Source organism: Rhinatrema bivittatum, chromosome 3 (genome assembly GCF_901001135.1).
Source record: "Rhinatrema bivittatum chromosome 3, aRhiBiv1.1, whole genome shotgun sequence".
NCBI lineage: Eukaryota > Metazoa > Chordata > Amphibia > Gymnophiona > Rhinatrematidae > Rhinatrema > Rhinatrema bivittatum.
Window position 1 is genome coordinate 132,999,286 of NC_042617.1, and position 20,745 is coordinate 133,020,030.

The 20,745-nt window shown below is 46.4% G+C and overlaps 1 protein-coding gene across 3 annotated transcripts in view; it reads left to right on the forward strand.

Annotated features, from left to right (window-relative positions):
* The window catches only part of FANCL (FA complementation group L), a 300,676-nt gene that overhangs the window by 213,766 nt on the left and 66,165 nt on the right, over positions 1–20,745 (forward strand). For 2 of the 3 annotated variants that reach the window (XM_029593734.1, XM_029593735.1), the window contains one exon: positions 6,167–6,250. The exons of the other annotated variant lie outside the window; for it this stretch is intronic. In XM_029593734.1, the coding sequence (XP_029449594.1) occupies positions 6,167–6,250 (84 nt within the window). The remainder of the gene's footprint in view (positions 1–6,166; positions 6,251–20,745) is intronic. 3 annotated transcript variants of the gene reach the window in all.

Genomic DNA, 20,745 nt, shown 5'->3' on the forward strand with positions numbered 1-20,745 from the left:
CCTTATACAATCTTTGGTCCGCTGATATAGGGAAATCACCTTCCGCAGAGGCCTGGAATTACATATGGAATGTCTCAATGCATATATCCCTCTCTTCCAGTTTGACACAGACCTCCTTCTTTATTCTGCCTAGAGCGATGTGAACTCCATGGAAATTCCATAGAGCAGGTCTCACTCAATCACATGCCTGCTGGTCTTGCTCTGCACCCAAGGCCATCTTACAGCACATGCTATTCTCTTATCTTTACAATCATACCTTCTGGCTCCAAATTTGGTAGACTGTTTCTAGTATTTTACACCTCAGTTGGCCACTCTCATATAGTCTTATAATTCGTAAAGGGCCTATACACCCCTTTCGCTATCTATTCCCCATCGCAAACTGCTAGATTTCTTACTGTTGCACAACACATTTTATCTAACTGGAAGCATGGGGATATGCTCTCGGAGCATCTGTGGTGGAACTCTGTAAATTTATATTGCAAGTATGAAAAGGCCATGGCGGTTAAGTCTTACCGCCTTGCCACATGGTCACAAGTGTGGAAGCCACTTGACACTTATTTAGCATCTACCTAATTCTTCGCTTGCTGTACCAGACCTCTCTTTATATGGCCTAGATGAGTACTCTTCCTTCTCTCCTCCTTTTTCTTCTTTTTAGTCTATTTCTTGGTTTTTCCTTTCTTTCTTCTCTTGTTTCTCTATCTTTCCCTATGATATAGTGTCTCTTTTTTATTATCTTTTTCCTATAGTTCCTTGATTTGGCTCCTTTATAATACCATTTGTCAAGCCTTATTTTCACTGTTGACATTGGTACCATGTATACATACTTCTTGTTTTATATGGTTGGTACATTGTTATATGGCAGGTACATTGTTTATCTGTTATTCTGCACATTTTCCTGATTTATTTGTCTGCGTGCAGTAGTGCTCCTTTCTTGTTTTCTGTACTTTTGTTTGGCAATTTTCAATAAAGAATAAACGGATTTAAACAAAAACAAAATTTCTCCAAGCAGTACTTACTGAATCTTTCTAGCTACCAGCAAGGTGATCCTCTCCTGTCAGTGCTCCCACTGGATTCCATTTACTAGACATGTGCTTCCTTAGCGGAAGTATATGTCATCATGGCTGAGGTATTAATATCTAAGACAGCTTGGTGGACAGTCTGTTCCAAGATCAAACTGACCCTGCTCTGGTACCCTTAGGGTTTCCAGGCCAGTGAAGAAATCCTGCTCTACAGGAGTTTGCAGTTGCAGCACCCTGGCTTCCTGTCTGTTAGAGGAGTGTTTCTGGATTTCTTCCCTGGGGGTTTCACTGTCAGTTTCAGCTGTTCCAAGTAGGCTGAGGGCTCTTTCTCGATGGGTAATCTCATACTGGAATCGGCAGTGAGTTATTTGCTTGGGGTTGAGATATACAGCCTAGCGACTTGTTCTTACCCCGGCAGTCCAGTAGTCTGCCTCCTTGTGTTCTTCACTCCTTCCAACTTCCAGTTGTAATGTCAAGGGAGGGGGGGGGGGGGGAAGCTAGGGCATTTGTGGTATATCTTACTGTATATCTGCAGGGAAAGATACACCACTTTTTCCCTATATTTTCACCAAGCTCAGGCCAGTACTGCCTTTAGCTTTTCTCACTTCACTGGGTTGTCCAAAATGCTTTCCTGCTCACCTGAACTATCCTGTAGACAGGATGGATAGCCCAGACCTTAACAGGGTGCAGTGTGGGTGAGTTTCAGGCCTAACTTATCTCCCTCTCAGGGGTTTAGGCTAGTGATCCCATTCAGGGATTGTCTTTCATCCCCTGAAACTCTTGATGCTGTCCTGCATGGTCAGCTAAGTCTGGTACTTTGGCATATAGGGTCTGTCACAAACCCTGCTGCTGTTGATTATTCTTCCAAGCATTGCCTGGGGCTTTCTGCCCATTGTGCCTCTCAGCCAAACATGGGACATACTTCTGCAGATTCATTTTGTCCTTCAGATGCCAGTAGAATGCACTTTCTTTCTGGAAAGCTCTCAGGCCCCAGTTTGTTGGGTTTTTTGTTTTTTTTTTGTTTTCTTGTAACACAGAAGGAAACTATGTAGTCTTTGTCCAAGAGTTCTTCTATTGTTTACATCTCCTGTATCCAGTAGGTTCTAGACCTACTGTCATTGTCAGGGTTTACTGATCTGATACCCTGTTTGTAATGTTTTCCGTGATGCGGAGTATGTTTCTTGCTGGCATTTGCATCACTCCCTTGCCTTAGGTGCTTCTACTACACATTGGGGTTTTGTGTCAGTCTTTTTTATGGGTTTTATCTTTGTAGATCCCAATTCATTTCCTGCCTAAGACCCTTTATGGGTTGGTTGCCTCACAGGCAAAAGGGAGAGAGGTGGCGCTTTCAGCACTGTGCGGTTTCCCACTTTGTCCTGCTCGGACAGCCAATAGCTTGGGAATCGAGCATGTGTGTGGACTACCATCCTGCTTGTCCTCGGAGAAAACAGAGTTGCTTACCTGTAACAGGATTCTCCATGTATGAGCTATATCATGGACTGAGGGACTCTGCCTAGGGGGCAGGATGTTTAACTGCAGCTGCACATGCTCAGTAGGGCATGCATGAAAGTTCTAGAATCTTTGAGATTAAATTTCCAGCCTGGGCTTCATCCGATTTCATCCATGTGTGAGGACTAACATTCTGCTGTCTTTGAAGAACACCTGTTACAGGTAAGCAATTCTGTTTTCTTCTCTACACCTTTCAGAAGCATACTTCCGTTTTCCCTTCAGGAAGGAACATCAGAGGTTTCTCATTTTTTGCATCTTGGAGAATTATTTTTGGTTCAGAGTGTTACTATTTGGGGCCTCTGGAGCTCCAAGAAACTTCACCAAGGTGATAGTAGTGGTAGCTTCTTATGAAAGGAAAAGATTATGGTTCATCTTTATCTTGACGATTGGTTCATCAGGAGGGTTTCACATTGACCAACAGGGATGTGCAAGCTTTATAAAGTTTAGGCTGGGTGATCAACTTTTTCAAGAGTAAACTCTTCCCTTCGCAGTCCATGGAATATATCTAAGAGCTGTTTTGGATACCAAAGCCAGCAATGTATACTTGACTTAGGAGAGAGTGATCATGGGGCAGGTGAAGAAGTTTCTTGCTTAGGAGGCTCTTAGAGCCTGGGATTATCTACAACCCCTGAGATCCATGGCAGCCACCTTGTATGTGGTCCCATGGGTCGCTTCCAAGGTCAATGAAGTGAAACTTACTGTAGTGGTTGTTGCCACTAAACTTGCTGAAAGAAACCAGTCTAGAACCTCCTTCATGGGTACATCTCACAATGGTCTCAAGCTCCATGGGGTTGGCAACTCACTTCCAGAGACAGGTTGCTCAGTGGCTGTGGTTGCAGAAGCAGACCTCTTTGTCTATCAACAGACTGGAAACCAGAGCCATCAGGGTAGCATTGCTTCATTTCTATCCATTGATAGAAGGCAAAGTGGTCTAGGTTCACTTTCACAATGCCAAGGCAGTAGTATTTTTGAACAGACAGACAGGGAGGCATCCAAAGAGGCAATGGGCTGGTCAGAGTCATCTTCACATTTCTGCAGCTCATATAGTGTAACTAAAAATCCAAGCAGATTTTCTCAGTAGAAACATGCTGGACCTCAGAGAGTGGTAAATCAGCTCAGAGACCTTTTAGAAAATAGTGGGTCTGTGACATGGATATAATGGCTACTCACAAAAATGCCGAGGTTCTCTTGACTTCAGCCATCACCCCTAAGGAATAGACACACTAATGCAAGAGTGGCTGGAGAGAAAACCGCTGTGTCTTTCTTTCCTTGCCTCTGATAGGGAGGATCTTGAGAAGGATAGAAAGTCAGAATTTCCTGGGAATTCTAGTGGTGCCAGATTAGCCAAGAAGACCTTAGTATGTGGATCTTGTAAGGCTACAATTAGATTCCCCGATCCGGTTTCTTGGGACTTGGGGTCTTTTAAATCAGAGTCCAATTCTCATGGAAGATCTGGCTCCATTTTATCTTATAGTTTGGGCCTTAAGAACATAAGAAAATGCCATACTGGGTCAGACCAAGGGTCCATCAAGCCCAGCATCCTGTTTCCAACAGTGGCCAATCCAGGCCATAAGAACCTGGCAAGTACCCAAAAACTGTCTATTCCATGTTACCATTGCTAATGGCAGTGGCTATTCTCTACGTGAACTTAATAGCAGGTCAACCGTTGATAACAATAATAGCGGAGGATATGTGTTTCAGTCCCTGATGAAGCAGTGCGAAACGCGCGTCGGACTGGGCTTTAAATTTCCTTGACACTTCGAGTCATTTTAAGGAATACATTTACCCCGATACAGAATTTTACAAAAACAAAAATTAACAAAAATACGTTGAAGAATAAAGGACTGGGGCCAATGATTAAATACGACCTGAAGTGGCAAAACCTTCAAGCAAAATATGCTGGTATGCCTGCAGGTGTTATGATGGCTCTATAAATAACAGTAATAGCACATTAAAATACAAGAAAAATATAATTACATGACGTCTTTTCAGTGAGACTTGTATTCGTTGTGGTTGAACATAACTGTTTATAGTCTGTGGTAATTGAAGTCTCCCATTATTACCGCACTACCAATTTGGTTGCAGTTGTGCAAGATTTTCCTCCTCCATAATTTCTGCTCAGCTGAAGATGCAAAAGGCTTTTACTTTTCTGGCGTATGTCAGAGTTTGACACTTGTTTGAGATGTACTGCAGAGAATAATCAATGTCACCTTGGTGATTGGATATTTCTAATGTCTTCACTTTTCTACAAAGAGTTTGATAAAAGATTGGCCTTAAGTTTCAAGTAGTAGCAGTCTCATGTTATAGGGGGCAATCCAAGCATTGTGGTCAGTTTCCCATTTAGATGTTTCTCAGTTCCTCTAGAAAGTGAAGCGGGTTTGTCCTTCCTTTTTAGGCTTGTGGTTCCACAGTGGAATCTTAACCTGGTCCTCAAAGGCTAAGTGGCCTGTCCGTTTAAGTGTTTCAGGCAGGCTACACAGATGAATCTTTCTCTGAAAACTATTTTTCTAGTAGCCATATGTTCAGCTAGGCATATATCTGAATTAGTGAAAAGGGCCCAGCATTGCTCAAGTTGTCTGGTTCATAACGGATATAAATTTTAAAACCGAACAAAAGTGACGACAGTATTTATTGTATTTTATTAAGTAAATAACAGAAGATATATAGAAACTTAGAGAACTTCTCCACAAACTACATTAACAGTATGTCAGACTTCTCCTGTTACGGTTCGCAGTGGGGCTCCATCCTGCAGAATGGCTGCTGCAGATCTCATCCCACAGCAGCCAAAGGAGAGGGCTGCCATGATACCCCATCCTTCAGTTGCTGAAAGAGAGGACTACTTCGGACCCCATCCCACATCAGATAAAGAAGGGGTGTGGCAGTAGCTAACGAAGAGGCTCTGTGTGTGTGTATGCCTATGTATGTGTGTCTATCTGCCTGTGCCTGCCTGACCCTGTTTGTTAGAACACAAGAGAGATGGCTTTGCAGATAGAGCATTTTAGAGTTGTTTGATTTTTGTGGGTCACAACTGATGTAAATTTTCAAAACCAAACAAAAGTGGAAAAGATAAATAGTGTTTTAGTATATTAAATTAAGGGCCTGATTCACTAAGCTGTTTTCCCATAGATATAGTATGGAAAAAAAGCCTTAGTGAATCAGGCCCTAAGAGCCTGTGTGTGTGTGTGTGAGCTTGACAGGATTTTAGACACCACATATTGTCTTTGCATAGTGCGACTGACTGACCGACATATATATCCCTTGCAGGGATCCTTTTTTTTAATTCTGACTTTGTTTCCAGGTCTTCCCTCCTTCCCTATGGTAAGGGTAAATTTCTTCTTTTAGGCCTCTAGGTATTAATCTGATGTTGATGGATTCCAGTTACTACTAATACTGAGCTGCATTTAAAATAGTTAAGTGATAAAAATTATCTAACTTTATGCTAATTCCAAGATGTCCTATATTTCCACAGTCACATTCTCAAGGTCAGATATGTTCTTTCTTCCTCACTCTTTTCCTCCGTTTTTCAGTTTTAAAACATATTGCAGGAGGACCAGCAAAAAAAGGTTTTGTATGCAGCATTTTCTGAAATATAACTTGCATCTCAAACTATTTTAAGACTATATGTTCTCTTATTGTAGGAAACAATGTTTCAATAAACATAGACGTGGACCCTAGGCATCCAAAAATGCTTCCTGAATGCTACTTTCTTGGAGCTGAACATGGTATTTAATCCTTTAATTAATTCATTGTGAAAAAATCAAGTACTTTTGACTGCTTGTTAGAGTGCTGTACACCAATAACTTTGCCATCAGTTTAAACTGAGTTCTTACTAGAACTGGTATGTACTGAACCCTGACAGGAAATCCCAAAGGATTAATTTCATTTTATAAAAATAACAGCAATCACGCTGTGACAAAAATCCCAGGTGTCAACATTTTCTGTCATCAACTTCCTGTATAATTGGTTAATCACTTTTATTTGTTGGGGTCTGAAGATCTGAGTGAACTGAGAGAGAGTCTGAGAAAGTGTGTATTTACTAGAAAGCCAGCACAATTCATCAAATTATGGTTTTATGTGCAAACAAATTGCATAAGAAGAAAGAAGTGAGACTAACAAAGCTCAAAATATAGAAACATGCCTATAAGCCTTTATAAAAAGCCAATTTAAAAATTAAAATGTTCTTAAAACTATACCATAAGTATGTAAGCAAAGAAATTCTACAATGTATTTTGCATTCACTAGATATTTCTCAGGGGGGGGGGGCATGCTGATGACAGTGAAACCGTTGAGTGAGTTCTTTCTCATGGCTTGCATACCTATGGATATGGTTTTTAAGGAAATGTTTAAAATGAAGATTTGCAGGCTTTTTTTTTTGCTATTTTTAATACTGTTTTGGTTTTTTTTAATTACATTTTGGAAGGTTATAACTCCAGCAATCAGCAGCATTTTATATCAGCTGGAGAAGATGGAATGCAGTGGAGACGTTGCCTGTTCTCTTGTTTCCGCCACAAAATAGCTCAGTACCGTTAAAATGTAAAATTTCAAACCCTCTTGGCTTTTCCCCTATGCCCTACAACCTCCTGAATACCTCTTACCCCTTCTATAGCATTTTTAAAGTCCAAATGGGGCAGGAGAAACCCACAGTTGCTGCTACCCTGCCAGGTCCCGATCTGAAAAATATGCTGGCAGGCCCTGAAACTGGTGTCATTTTGTTATATGGTGATAAAGCATACAGCTATACCAGTGGTCCCATTCCCTACCAGTGAAAGCTCTTACACTCCAGTATCACCCATGCTGTTTCAAGTCCTGCCTCCTCACTCTATAAGCAGCCAAAGTGTGTGCTGTCTGATGCCGCAAATGATTTGAAGCAGGCCTGTCCACCAGAAGCACTTCCCAACAGGGTCCCTGGCTCTGCACAAAAGCAGAAATACACTGCTGCGGAGCACAGGAGCCTCAGTAAGCATGCTGCTGAAGGAGAGCGGAGAAGCCTAGAGTTAACACCAGTAAGGATGAATGCTGTTAGTGTGCTGGAGTAGGGAGATCTTGGTGGGGTAGGGGGAGAGAGAGAGAGACATGCTAGGCAGGGGATGGATGAGGGGTAGAGATGGGAATGCTGCTGAATGGGTGGGTAGGATAATCTACTTAATATTTTATTGTCCTGGCTTTTGTTCACCAAAATAAACTCTATTTACCTGGAAAAATAAGTATCTTTATAAACTGATTTTCTCCTGTTTTTGTTCTTGTCATAATAAACCCTGATAAATTCACAGGAAAAAAACCCAATAAAAACTGAAAATGAAGTTCCCTATCTAATTGGGAATTAAGTCTGGAATCTAAGCAGAACAGAGTTAAGACATTTACCTTTACAGTTCACCTTCAAAAATAAATTTAAATTCTGGTTTCATTTCATTAAAAGCAAGTCAAGCTCCCTCTTCTACTAGGCACATTGTGAAATGTAAAACCCTAGAATAATCACTTGGCAGTCCTGCCATACCAAAACAGCACTAACTCCTAGGACTTGCACATCAACAGCCCTACTTATGAAAAGGCAGTAGTGCAAATATTACACCAGGTCAAGAATACAAAACATCTCCTATGGGGAAAACAGAACAAGTTGGACTGCCACAGATCTCTACACAAAAACCACAGGCTAGCAGAATCCCTCACCTCTGTTACACATGCAGAAAACAAACTCCCCAAATAAAAAATGTGACCACAAAAAATGCAGACAGAACATGAAATGGGACCCTCAAGACACTAGACTCTACATGCAGTACAATGCTGGAGAAACAAAGAAAAATATATTTTCTCCAAGGACAGGCAGTCCTCATACATGGGTGACATCATCGGATGGAGCCAGGCACGGAAAACTTACGTCAAAGTTTCTAGAACTTTGTGACTGAGCCTCTCTGAGCATGCCCAGCATCAATTATACCATGCATCTACGCAGAGTCCCCTCATTCTCTTCTTTTCTGTGGAGCCTCGTGCTCGTAGGTAATTGAGTTTCTTGCTCTTTCACGTTTTTTAATGTTTTTTTGCTATTTTTCCAGCGAGTTCCTTTGACGCAGGGTCCCTTGGTCTTTGTCCCCTTAGACTTAGCCAGGTTTCTCACAGGACAAGCAGGATGGTAGTCCTCACATATGGGTGACATCATCAGGATGGAGCCCAATCACAGAACACTTCAGTCTTTTTTTTTACATGCAGCTTTGCCACGTGGATTAGGAGCTTTCTCACAAGTTCCTGACAGGAATTTTTTCTTCAGGAACGTTTGCAAATTTTGTAAAGGTTTATACCCCCTTGGGGGCTCCCTTCTCCGCCATTGATAGCTGCATCCGCACGGTAGGTTTTACCCTGTTTTTTGGTCGGTTCCCATCGGAGACTTGTATAGGCCTCATAGGCATCGACCGCGACCAGCCTCAATTTTCAACAGCAGCCTTATACTCCGTGGACTGATGCCTCCTCCGATTCCCAGGAATCTGTCAATATCCCATCGGAGCCTTCGCCACCTGAAGAGAGGCATAAGTCTCCACCGTAGGACCTCTTCTTTATTAATTTCATTAAGGAGATGGCGGAGACTATACCGTTCACACTTCAATCTGAAGAAGACTCTAGACACAAAATGCTGGAGGTGCTTCAGTTTCTGGATCCATCGAAGGAAATAATGTCCATCCTGATGCATGATGATCTGCTGGAGCTTCTGCAGCGCAACTGGGAACATCCAGGTACAGTTCCTCCGATTAACCGTAAGACGGATGTGTCTTATTTGGTACAGCCAGCTGGCTCCTGGTTTCCAGAAAACTCAGTTGGCTCATCAATCAGTGGTGCTGGAGTCTGCCCAGAAGAGGGCTAAACATCCAAAACCACATTCCCAGGCTCCTCCTGGAAAGGAGCAAAAGTTCCTGGATGCTTTTGGGTATAGAGCTCTATGCTCATCTCTCATATTGCAGCCTATCAGCTGTATATGACCCAATACAATAGAAACCTGTTCAAGCAGTTACAGGAATTTGGGGAATCTCTTCCGGAGCAGTTTCAGGATCACTTGAATTCCATTCTCAAAAAAGGATTCGACGCAGGTAAGCATGAGGTCAGGTCAGCTTACGACGTGTTTGATACGGCATCCAGGTTGTCAGCAGCTGGAATAAGTGCGAGACGGTGGGCTTGGCTGAAATCCTCGGATTTACACCGAGAAGTTCAAGACCGCTTATCGGACCTCCCCTGTACAGGGGATAATCTATTTGGTGAGAAGATCCAAGAAACTATCGCACAACTTAAGGATCATAATGAAACGCTGCGACAGCTCTCCGCTGTACATGCGGAATTCTCTACCTCTTCTAAACGGCCGTTCAGGAGAGAGGCGAAGAGACCTGCTTACAAGGCTCGCAGATACTATCCTCCATCTGCGCAGTCTCGTCCATCCAGACCTTTCCAGAAGCCTCCACCACGATAACCCATGCCTCAGAAGACACAGCCACCTGCGCAACCTGGACCTGCCTCAGGTTTTTGACTCCCCGCTAGAGAGCGATTGTCATCTTACCCTTCTGCCATCTCTTCCAGTCGGCGGCCGGCTCTGCCACTTCACCACCATGTGGATAAAGATTACCATGGACCGCTGAGTCCAGTCAGTCATAGCTCAAGGTTACCATCTAAACTTCCTCTCCATACCGTCGGACTCTCCACCTCAGCCGGGGTGGACTTCCTCCGACCACTCTCATCTCCTGCAAGGAGAGATAAATTCCCTCTGTTAGGCCAATGCCATAGAGCCAGTTCCTCCTTTGCAAAGGGGGAAGGGCTTCTACTCACGATACTTCTTAATACCAAAAAATACGGGAGGCATTCGCCCCATATTAGACCTTCATGCCCTAAAAAACATCTTCGAAGGGAGAAGTTCCGGATGGTAACCTTAGGCTCCCTACTTCCATTGCTGCAGCAGGGAGATTGGCTTTGCTCTCTAGATCTAAAAGACGCGTATATGCACATTGCAATTACCCTGTCTCACAGAAAGTACCTTCGGTTTCTCGTTGGAAACCAGCACTTCCAGTACCGAGTATTGCAGTTCGGCCTCGCTTTGGCCCCTCGTGTCTTCACGAAATGCCTAGCAGTAGTAGCCGCATACCTGTGTAGACTAGGCACTCACGTCTATCCTTATCTGGACGACTGTTTACTGAGTGCTCAGTCTCTGGAGGTGGTTCTTTTCTCCCTCCATCTCACGGTGTGACTCCTACTGTCCTTGGGATTTCTAATCAATTATCAGAAGTCCAATCTGATTCCGTCTCAATCCCTCTCATTTATCGGCGCGGACCTTGACACTGTCCAAGGGAAAGCTTTTCTTCCCATGGACTGAGTGCATTCGTTGGCAGTGCTTGTGCACTCTGTACAGTCTCGCCGAACCACAACTGCTCGTCATGTCCTCGTATTTTTGGGACATATGGCCTCCTCAGTCCATGCTACCCCAATGGCTCAACTTGCCATGAGAGTAACGCAGTGGACATTAAAATCCCAGTGGTCCCAGGCCCCCACCATTCAATGTCCAACATTGTCCATGTCACCAGGCAGCTTCATCTTTCACTAGCCTGGTGGACCCAAGAGCCCCACCTGCTAAAAGGGCTACCATTTCAGGCTCCAGAACATCAATTAATTCTGACAACCAATGCTTCCATTCTCGGTTGGGGAGCGCATGTCAACCACCTGCAAACTCAGGGAACCTGGTCTGCAGCAGAAGCGCAACATCAGATAAACTTTCTGGAGCTCAGGGCAATCAGATATGCCCTTCTGGCCTTCAAGGATTGCTTATCCAACAGAACAATCTTAATCCAAACAGACAATCAGGTAGCGATGTGGTACATCAACAAGCAGGGTAGGCCCGGTTCCTACCTTCTGTGTCAGGAGGTAGCGCAAATTTGGGCTTTCACTCTCTCTCATTCCATGCTACTGAGAGCGACTTACCTGGTGGGCGTGGACAATGTTCTAGCAGACAAACTCAGCTGTACATTTCAGCCCCACGAGTGGTCTCTCAACCCCAACGGTGGCGGATCAGATCTTTCAGAAGTGGGGGTAAACGAGCATCGTTCTCTTTGCATTGGTTCACAATCGCAAGGTGGAGAATTTTTGCTCCTTGCATCGCGGTCACAAGACTCCACCGTGAGACGCCTTCGCCCTCTCTTGGGCAGCAGGTCTCCTGTATGCCTACCCGCCACTTCCTTTCATCAGCAAGACTCTCGTGAAGCTACATCGGGACAGGGGCCTCATGATTCTCATAGTCCTATTCTGGCCGCATCAGGCATTGTTTTCCATCCTTCGCGACCTCTCCATCCGTCCACAGATTCGCCTGGGCACAGATCCATCTCTGATATCTCAGAAGAACGGACAACCGCGCCATCCCAACCTTCAAGCCTTGTCGCTGACAGCTTGGATGTTTGAGCGGCCGTAAGATTAGCCTTTCATCTTTCGGACTCTGTATTCCAGATCCTGCTAGCTTCATGAAAGCCTTCTACTAGATGATCTCATCATTCTAAGTGGAAAAGATTTTTATTATGGTGCACGTTTAAGGAGTTAGATCCTTTTACCTGCCCCACAACTATGTTTTTAGACTACCTCTGGTATATTTTCATAGATACAAAATGAGGGAAGAGTCTTGGTGAATCAAGCCCATTATATTATATTGCTATTTTAAAATCTTTTAGATGAAGATAAGGGTGATTTGTGTAAAATGTAAGGAGTGGAAAGGTAACTTTGAAGAACAGTCCCCTTTCAGCAGCCTGAATGCAAAACCTGGGGCCAAATGTTGTGCTAGGGTAATTGTAAAGTTCCTGTACATACCCAGATCAGTCCAGACCAGTGGGTTATGCACTCCCACCAGCAGATGGCATCAGAGAGCAAAGTTTCGAGGCACTGGTATCCCAAGTGTGCCACCTGCAGCTCATCAGTATTTCTCTGACTCCAGCAGATGGTGGTCATGTATACTTGCAGCTCTGTGCGAGATGGATTTTTCTTGCTCCCTGAGGTGCTAGGTTCAGTGTCTGTGCCATCCCTCAGGTAGAGCCGGGCGAATGGGGAGTTGATTACCCCGCCAAGGGGTGCTAGCCCGTGTGGTTCCGGGTCCCCTGATACCCAGGGGACTGGCTCCCTCAGCAACCCGAAGGCTCCCCCTCAGTGTCTGCGGTACAGGGAAGTAGCCCCTTTCGGGATTTTTTTCTATTATTCTTAGCTTAGTCTTTATTTTTTTTCTGTTTCTAGAAGTTAAAGTTTTTGTGTGAAAAAAAAAAACCAGCCACAAGTTCTCTGTTCACTGCGGCTCCCGGGGTAAATCAGTCTGCCCGGTGGTGCAGAGCCAGGCAGACACCTGAAGAGGAGGGGAGAGTGTTTCAGCCCTGGTAAGAACCTCCAAGGATGTTTTTAGGCTCCCTGCCCCATTTTTACCGCAGTTTCCGGAGCTATTGTTACCGCAGTGGGCATTTTGTTTTTTCTTTTTCGACCTTCCACGCGGCTCCCCAGCATTCCTGGGGCTGATTTTCGTGGCATTTTTGGTGGTAGCACCTGTTTTCTTCAGGGGGGGACTTATATGCCCCTTTTTGCAGGAGGAACATGGCAGAAACTCCTCTGGTGGAATCCTGTAAGGCTTGCGGGACTTGGTCAGCTTATTTAGACCCTCTGTCACTGCACGGACTGTGCACTGGGTGGGGAAAGGGGCCTCAGACAAGAGGACCAAACCTAAAATATCTGCATGCAGGTCAGGCTCGGCGGCTGGGTCTAACAGAAGGAGCCCAACCCCCACTGCGCACCCTGTGAAAACGGTCTCCCAGGATGACCCTCCCCCGCTGTCCCCACTGCGTGGACTCCGAGACTGGAGGAATCGAGAGACATGGACACTGATTCTAGCAGTGACGAGACGGGACTGGGGGGATTTTCACCGGAATTTGTGCTGCTCATACATAAAGCATTTCTGGCTCGGAAGCTCGCGAAGCGCAGAGCCCAGGATGGGAGCGTGGGAGTTCCCCAGTGTCCCCATCTGTGAACTGATGGTCGTCTGTCCCAGGCAACTTTGGCTCGGGAGGATATAGCGGGTGCAGTCGACCAGCAGGGGCACGACTCCACTCCGCCCTCGAGGGACACCGCTGCAGATCAGGGTGAGGGTCCCTCCAGACGTAGATACGGGCGACGACGATCAGGATCCGGTAGAACCTAGTGCAGATGGGGACGACCCCCGCGTAGTCCGGCTGTTTAAGAGGGAGGAATTACGCCCCTTATTCCCCAGGTGCTTGAGGAATTGGGGGTGAGACCCTCTCTGGAAGATTCTGACAGCGAGGGAGTGAACCCAGTCTTGGACGGTCTCCGGGGTCCACCTAGTGCTTTTCCCATCCCAAAGAAGATTCAAAAGCTCATAATCTGGGAGTGGGAATCCCCAGAGGAGGGGCTTAAGGTCGGCCGGGCGATGCAAAATCTCTACCCATTAATGGAGGAACATTTAGAACACCTCAGGGTACCTAAGGTGGATGCGGCTGTATCAGCGGTGACCAAGAAGACGACCATTCCAGTGGCGGGAGCGGCTGCTCTGAGATGTGCAGGGGCCGCAAGCTGGAGCTGCATCTGAAGTGGGTGTTCAAGGTCTCCTCCTTAGGACTTCGGGCACGGTGTGTGCCAGCATGATGCAAAGAGCATGTTTATGTTGGATTCAGAAAACTCAGGACCCATCGTCTTCTGGGACTTTGTCAGCTTCTCAGGCGGCTCGTTTGGAGGCGGCAGTAGCATATGTGGTGGATGCCTTATATAGAAACATAGAAATGACGGCAGAAGAAGACCAAACGGCCCATCCAGTCTGCCCAGCAAGCTTCACACATTTTTTTTTCTCATATTTATCTGTTTCTCTTAGCTCTTTGGTTCTATTTCCCTTCCACCCCCACCATTGATGTAGAGAGCAGTGATGGAGCTGCATCCAAGTGAAATATCAAGCTTGATTAGTTGGGGGTAGTAACCGCCGCAATAAGCAAGCTACACCCATGCTTATTTGTTTTACCCAGACTGTTATTCAGCTCTTATTGGTTGTTTTTCTTCTCCCCTGCCGTTGAAGCAGAGAGCTATGCTGGATATGCGTGAAGTATCAGTTTTTCTTCTCCCCTGCCGTTGAAGCAGAGAGCTGTGCTGGATATGCGTGAAGTATCAGTTTTTCTTCTCCCCTGCCGTTGAAGCAGAGAGCTGTGCTGGATATGCGTGAAGTATCAGTTTTTCTTCTCTTCTGCCGTTGAAGCAGAGAGCTATGCTGGTTATGCGTGAAGTATCACGCTTATTTGGTTTGGGGTAGTAACCGCCATAACAAGCCAGCTACTCCCCGCTTTGTGAGTGCAAATCCTTTTTTCCACATTTCCTCTTGCTGTTGAAGCTTAGAGCGATGTTGGAGTCACAGTAACCATGTGTATGTTTATTGAATATAAGGGTATTATCTCCAGGCAGTAGCCGTCATTCTGGCAAGCCACCCACTCTTAATTGACGGCCTCTTGACTTTATGGATCCACAGTGTTTATCCCATGCCCCTTTGAAGTCCTTCACAGTTCTAGTCTTCACCACTTCCTCCGGAAGGGCATTCCAGGCATCTACCACCCTCTCCGTGAAGAAATACTTCCTGACATTAGTTCTGAATCTTCCTCCCTGGAGCTTCAAATCGTAACCCCTGGTTCTGCTGATTTTTTTCCTACGGAAAAGGTTTGTCGTTGTCTTTGGATCATTAAAACCTTTCAAGTATCTGAAAGTCTGTATCATATCACCTCTGCTCCTCCTTTCCTCCAGGGTGTACATATTTAGATTCTTCAATCTCTCCTCATAAGTCATTTGATGACGACCTTCCACCTTTTTGGTCGCCCTTCTTTGGACCGCCTCCATCTTGTCTCTGTCTCTTTGTAGATACGGTCTCCAGAACTGAACACAGTACTCCAGGTGAGGCCTCACCAAGGACCTATACAAGGGGATAATCACTTCCCTTTTCTTACTCGATATTCCTCTCTCTATGCAGCCCAGCATTCTTCTGGCTTTTGCTATCGCCTTGTCGCATTGTTTCGCAGACTTCATATCATTAGACACTATAACCCCTAGGTCCTTCTCCTGCTCCGTGCACATCAGCCTTTCCCCCCCCCCCCCCCCCCCCCCATCGAATACAGTTCATTCGGATTTCCACTCCCCATATGCATGACTTTGCACTTCTTGGCATTGAATCTCAGCTGCCATATCTTCGACCACTCTTCCAATTTCCTTAAATCCCGTCTCATTCTCTCCACTCCTTCCGGCATGTCCACTCTGTTGCAGCTCTTAGTGTCGTCCGCAAAAAGACAAACCTTACCTTCTATCCCGTCCGCAATGTCGCTCACAAAGATATTGAACAGGACCGGTCCCAACACCGATCCTTGCGGTACACCACTTAAAACCGCTCTCTCTTCAGAGAGAGTTCCATTTACCATCACACATTGTCTTCTGTCCGTCAACCAGTTTGCAATCCAGGTCACCATCTCAGCACTCACTCCTAAGCTTCTCGTTTTATTCACCAGTCTCCTGTGCGGAACTGTATCAAAAGCTTTGCTGAAATCCAAGTAGATGACATCGAGCGCTCTTCCTCGATCCAATTCCTTCGTTACCCAGTCAAAAAAGTCAATCAGATTTGTCTGACAGGATCTTCCCCTGGTGAATCCATGCTGCCTCTGGTCCAGCAATTCTCCGGACTGTAGATAGTGAACTATTCTCTCTTTCAACAGTGACTCCATTACTTTTCCCACCACCGAAGTGCGGCTAACCGGTCTGTAGTTACCAGCCTCCTCCCTGTTCCCACTCTTGTGAAGCGGGACCACCACCGCTCTTCTCCAATCACTCGGCACCACTCCCGTTTCTAGGGATCTATTGAACAGGTCACACAGCGGACCCGCCAGCACATCTCTGAGCTCCATCAGTATCCTTGGATGAATCCCATCAGGTCCCATGGCTTTGTCCACTTTCAGCTTCTTTAGCTCTTCCCATACATTTTCTACTGTAAAAGGGTTTTCTTCTATTCCACTTCCTTCCAGTTTCTTGTTGTGTAGAGATGGTCCTTCTCCAGGGTCTTCTTTAGTGAACACAGAACTGAAGTATTCGTTTAATATTTCTGCCATTTCTTTGTCACTCTCCACGCATTGATCATTTCCACCTTTCAATTTCACTATACCACTTTGAACTTTTCTCTCTTCAGTGATGTATCTGAAAAATGTTTTGTTGCCATTCTTTATCTCCTTGGCAATCATCTCTTCCGCTTGACTTTTTGCCGACTTTATTAATTTCTTCATCTCCCTCAGTTGTCTCAAATATTGTTCTTTGTGCTAATCCCTTTGGGATCTTTTATATTTCTTGAACGCTGTTCTTTTAGCCTTAATTTTGTCAGCCACCTCCTTTGAGAACCAGATAGGTTTCATTTTTCTATTGCTTTTCTTTACATTTCTAACATATAGAGTAGTTGCCTTGGTAATTGCTCCTTTTAGATTGGTCCACTGCTGATCCACATCTCTCTCGTTCTCCCAGCCTTTTAGTTCTTCCTCTAGGTACTTCCCCATTTCTTCAAAGTGACTTGGTGCGTTCGGAGGCCCAGACTATAGTCTCCTCTGTGGCGGTTTGGTGACTCCTATGGCTCCACAATTGGGCAGCAGATGCTTCCTCCAAGTCGCAACTGTGCAGACTGCTTTTTCGAGGGAAGTTGCTGTTTGGAGAGGATTTGGATCAGCTGATGAAATCTCTGAGGGATTCCAAGGGCAATAAACTGCCGGAAGATAGAAAGCCCTACAGGAAATCATTCGGTCCTCAATCCCGTTATCGGGATTTCCGAAAAAGCAAGTCGGGGAGGAGTGTTCCACTCTCTGGTTCCAGACCGACCTCTTCCTATACATAGTCCTTTTGCGGCTCCAGTCATCCTGCCAGAGGTGGTTTCAGTCAGGGAACCGGAACTGGGAAGCCTGCCCAATGAAATCAGGCCCGCCCACTCTTGGATGGGATGATCGGGGGCAGGTTGTCCCAATTTTACGAGGAGTGGGCTAGGATCACCTCCGATCGCTGTGTGTTGGAGGTGGTAAAAGAAGGTTATGCCTTAGAATTTTCTCAGCCTCTCATGCTGGCCTTTGTGGAATCGCAATGTGTTTTCCCACAACAAGCGAGCCGTGGTAGAAGACACTACAAAGATTGCTGGCCCAGAAGACTATCATCCCCATGCTGTCTGAGGATTGGTGTAGGGGACAGTATGCCATTTATTTCGTGGTTCCCAAAAAGGAGGGTACTTTCTGACCCATCCTGGACCTACAGAAGGTGAATCGCTGCTTGAAGGTGCCCCGTTTTCGAATGGAAACACTTGGAACAGTCATCGCAGTGGTTTGAAAGGGAGCACTCCTCGCCTCCTTGGATCTCACCGAGGCTTATCTACACATCCCAATTCGCAGCGCTCACTAGAGATTCCTATGATTCAAGATCCTGGGTCAGCATTTTCAGTTCCGGGTGCTGCCGTTCGGACTGGCGACGGCCCCGCACACCTTTACCAAGGTGATGGTCGTGGTGGCAGCAAGGAAAGGATAATGGTCCATCCTTACCTTGATGATTGGCTGATTTGAGCCAAGTTGGAAGAGGAAGGCAAGCAGATGGTTCTTCGTGTGATCCATTGTCTCCAGTCCCTAGGTTGGGTAACCAATGAAGTGAAAAGTCATCTGACTCCGTCATAGTGTCTGGAGAATTTGGGAGCTCATTTCGACACCCTCTAGGGCAAGGTGTTTCTCACGACCGACAGGATGTACCAGTTCAGCCACAAGAACGTCTCTTGTTACAGCTTCCAATCCCCAGAGTGTGGGATTACCTACAAGTTCTGGGGTTCATGGCTTCAGTGTTGGAATTGGTGCCTTGGGCCTTCACTCACCTGAGACTGTTGCAGAGAGATCTACTGTCACGTTGGGACCCAGTGTCTGAGCAATACCAGTTGCCCCTGCCTTTGTCGCAGCGAATCAGGCTCAGCCTGCAATGGTGGCTGTCGGAAGATAACTTACAGAAGGGGATGCCCCTCGAAGTCCCAGATTGGGTGATCATGACAACGGATGTGAGCCATCAGGGCTGGGGAGCAGTATGCCTCGGTCATGCGGTGCAGGGAACCTGGTCCTTGCCCGAATGGCCGTGGTCTATCAATCGCCTAGAGACAAGGGCAGTCTGCAAAGCGTTGTTGGCATTGCAGTCCCTGGTGCAGGGGAGAATGGTTCGAGTCTTCTCGGACAACGCCCCCACAGTGGCGTATCTGAATCCCCAGGGAGGAACCAGGAGTCCGGCCGTGGCAAAGGAAGCACACCACCTCTTCACTTGGGCCGAGCTTCATCTGGAAGGCATCGCAGTCTCTCACGTGGTAGGCATGGACAACGTGCAGGCGGACTTCCCCAGTTGTCAACAGCTGGATCCTGGGGAGTGGGAACTATCCCGGGAGGGTTGGAATCACATTTGTGCCCAATGGGGAGTTCCCCAACTGGACTTCATGGTGACCTGTGTCAATGCCAAGACATTCTTCAGCTGAAAGAAGGAAATCGGGGCGGTAGGACTAGACGCCCTAGTCTGCAAGTGGCCAACCGGAATCCTCCTGTATGCCTTTCCTCCACGGCCCCTGATCGGGTGCGTTCTCCGGCACATAGAGGACCATCCAGGTTCGGTAATTCTGGTGGCACCGGAGTGGCTGCGACGGCCGTGGTTTTCGGATCTGGTACGGTTGGCAACAGATGGCCCGCTACGCCTAGTTCATCTGCCAAACCTCCTGCTACAAGGGCCCATTTTATTGGATCGGGAGGATCACTTCTGTCTTGCAGCCTGGTGTTTTGAGAGGCGGCAGTTATGGATGAAAGGTTATTTGGAACAGGTGATTTCCATCCTGCTTCAGTCCAGGCGGCCCTCGACGTCTATGGCACATGCTCGCGTGTGGAAGGTGTTGAAGTCTGGTGTGACCAGCAGGGTGTAGTGCCATTGTTGGTGACCATTCCTCAGGTCTTGGGGGGTTTGCAGCAGGGATTATCTAAGGGTTTGGCTTATAGTTCCTTGCATATCCAGGTTTCGGCCCTAGGATGTCTCCTAGGGTGAGTAGGTGGCAAGCCTCTAGCCAGCCACTTGGACATTGTCCATTTCTTGAAAGGAGTGAAGCACCTTCGTAAATTATGCCTGGAGTGGAATCTCCATCTGGTGTTGAGGGCGCTTCATGATCCCCCTTTTGAGCCTCTGGGACACGCTTCCTTAAAGGACCTCACCTTGAAGGCGGTGTTCTTGGTGGCCAGCTGTTCCGCGAGGCATATTTCAGAATTGCAGGCTCTTTCCTGTAGGGATCCCTTCCTTCGCATCTTGGCTGATAGGGTGTCCCTGCGCATGGTCCCTTCCTTTTTGCCGAAAGTGGTGTCTGCCTCTCATGTTAATCAGTCCGTGGAGTTACCCGGATTCCCTGATTGGACCCGCTATGGGAAGAGATCTTCATCTGTTAGATGTCTGCCGGGTTCTCCTTTGGTATTTGAAGGTCACTAACTCTTTTCGAAAATCGTATCACCTTTTTGTGCTCTTTGGAGGTCTGAAGAAGGGTGAAAAGGCATCTAAGGCATGCTTGGCTCGCTGGCTGAAGGAAACAATTTGCTTGGCCTACATCTGGAAGGGTTGCCCTGTCCCGACTGGTTTGAAAGCTTACTCAATGAGAGCGCAAGCAGCTTCTTGGGCGGAGTGTCAGTTTTTGTCACCTGAGGAGATTTGTAGAGCTGCAGTCTGGTCTTCCCTGCATACCTTCACAAGGCATTATCATCTGGATGTCAGGGATCTAGACCAAGCGCTTTTTGGGGAGAGCGTCTTGCGAGAGAGGGGCTTCCAGGTTCCCACCTGGTGTAATGTGGCTTTGGTACATCCCACTGGTCTGGACTGATCTGGGTATCTACAGGAAAGGAAAACTGGTTCTTACCTGCTAATTTTCGTTCCTGTAATACCACAGATCAGCCCAAGATCCTGCCTGGGTGCTACTGCCGAAAGACTGATTTACCTAACGGTTAGCTGTGTACATAGGGAATCTATCAGAATAATTCTACAATATTTTGTTTCTTTGTCAATTATACTTTGCTTGGGTATCGATAAATACTGATGAGCTGCAGTTGGCACACTTGGGATTCCAGTGCCTCAAAGCTTTGCTCTCTGACTCCATCTGCTGGTGGGAGTGCATAACCCACTGGTCTGGACT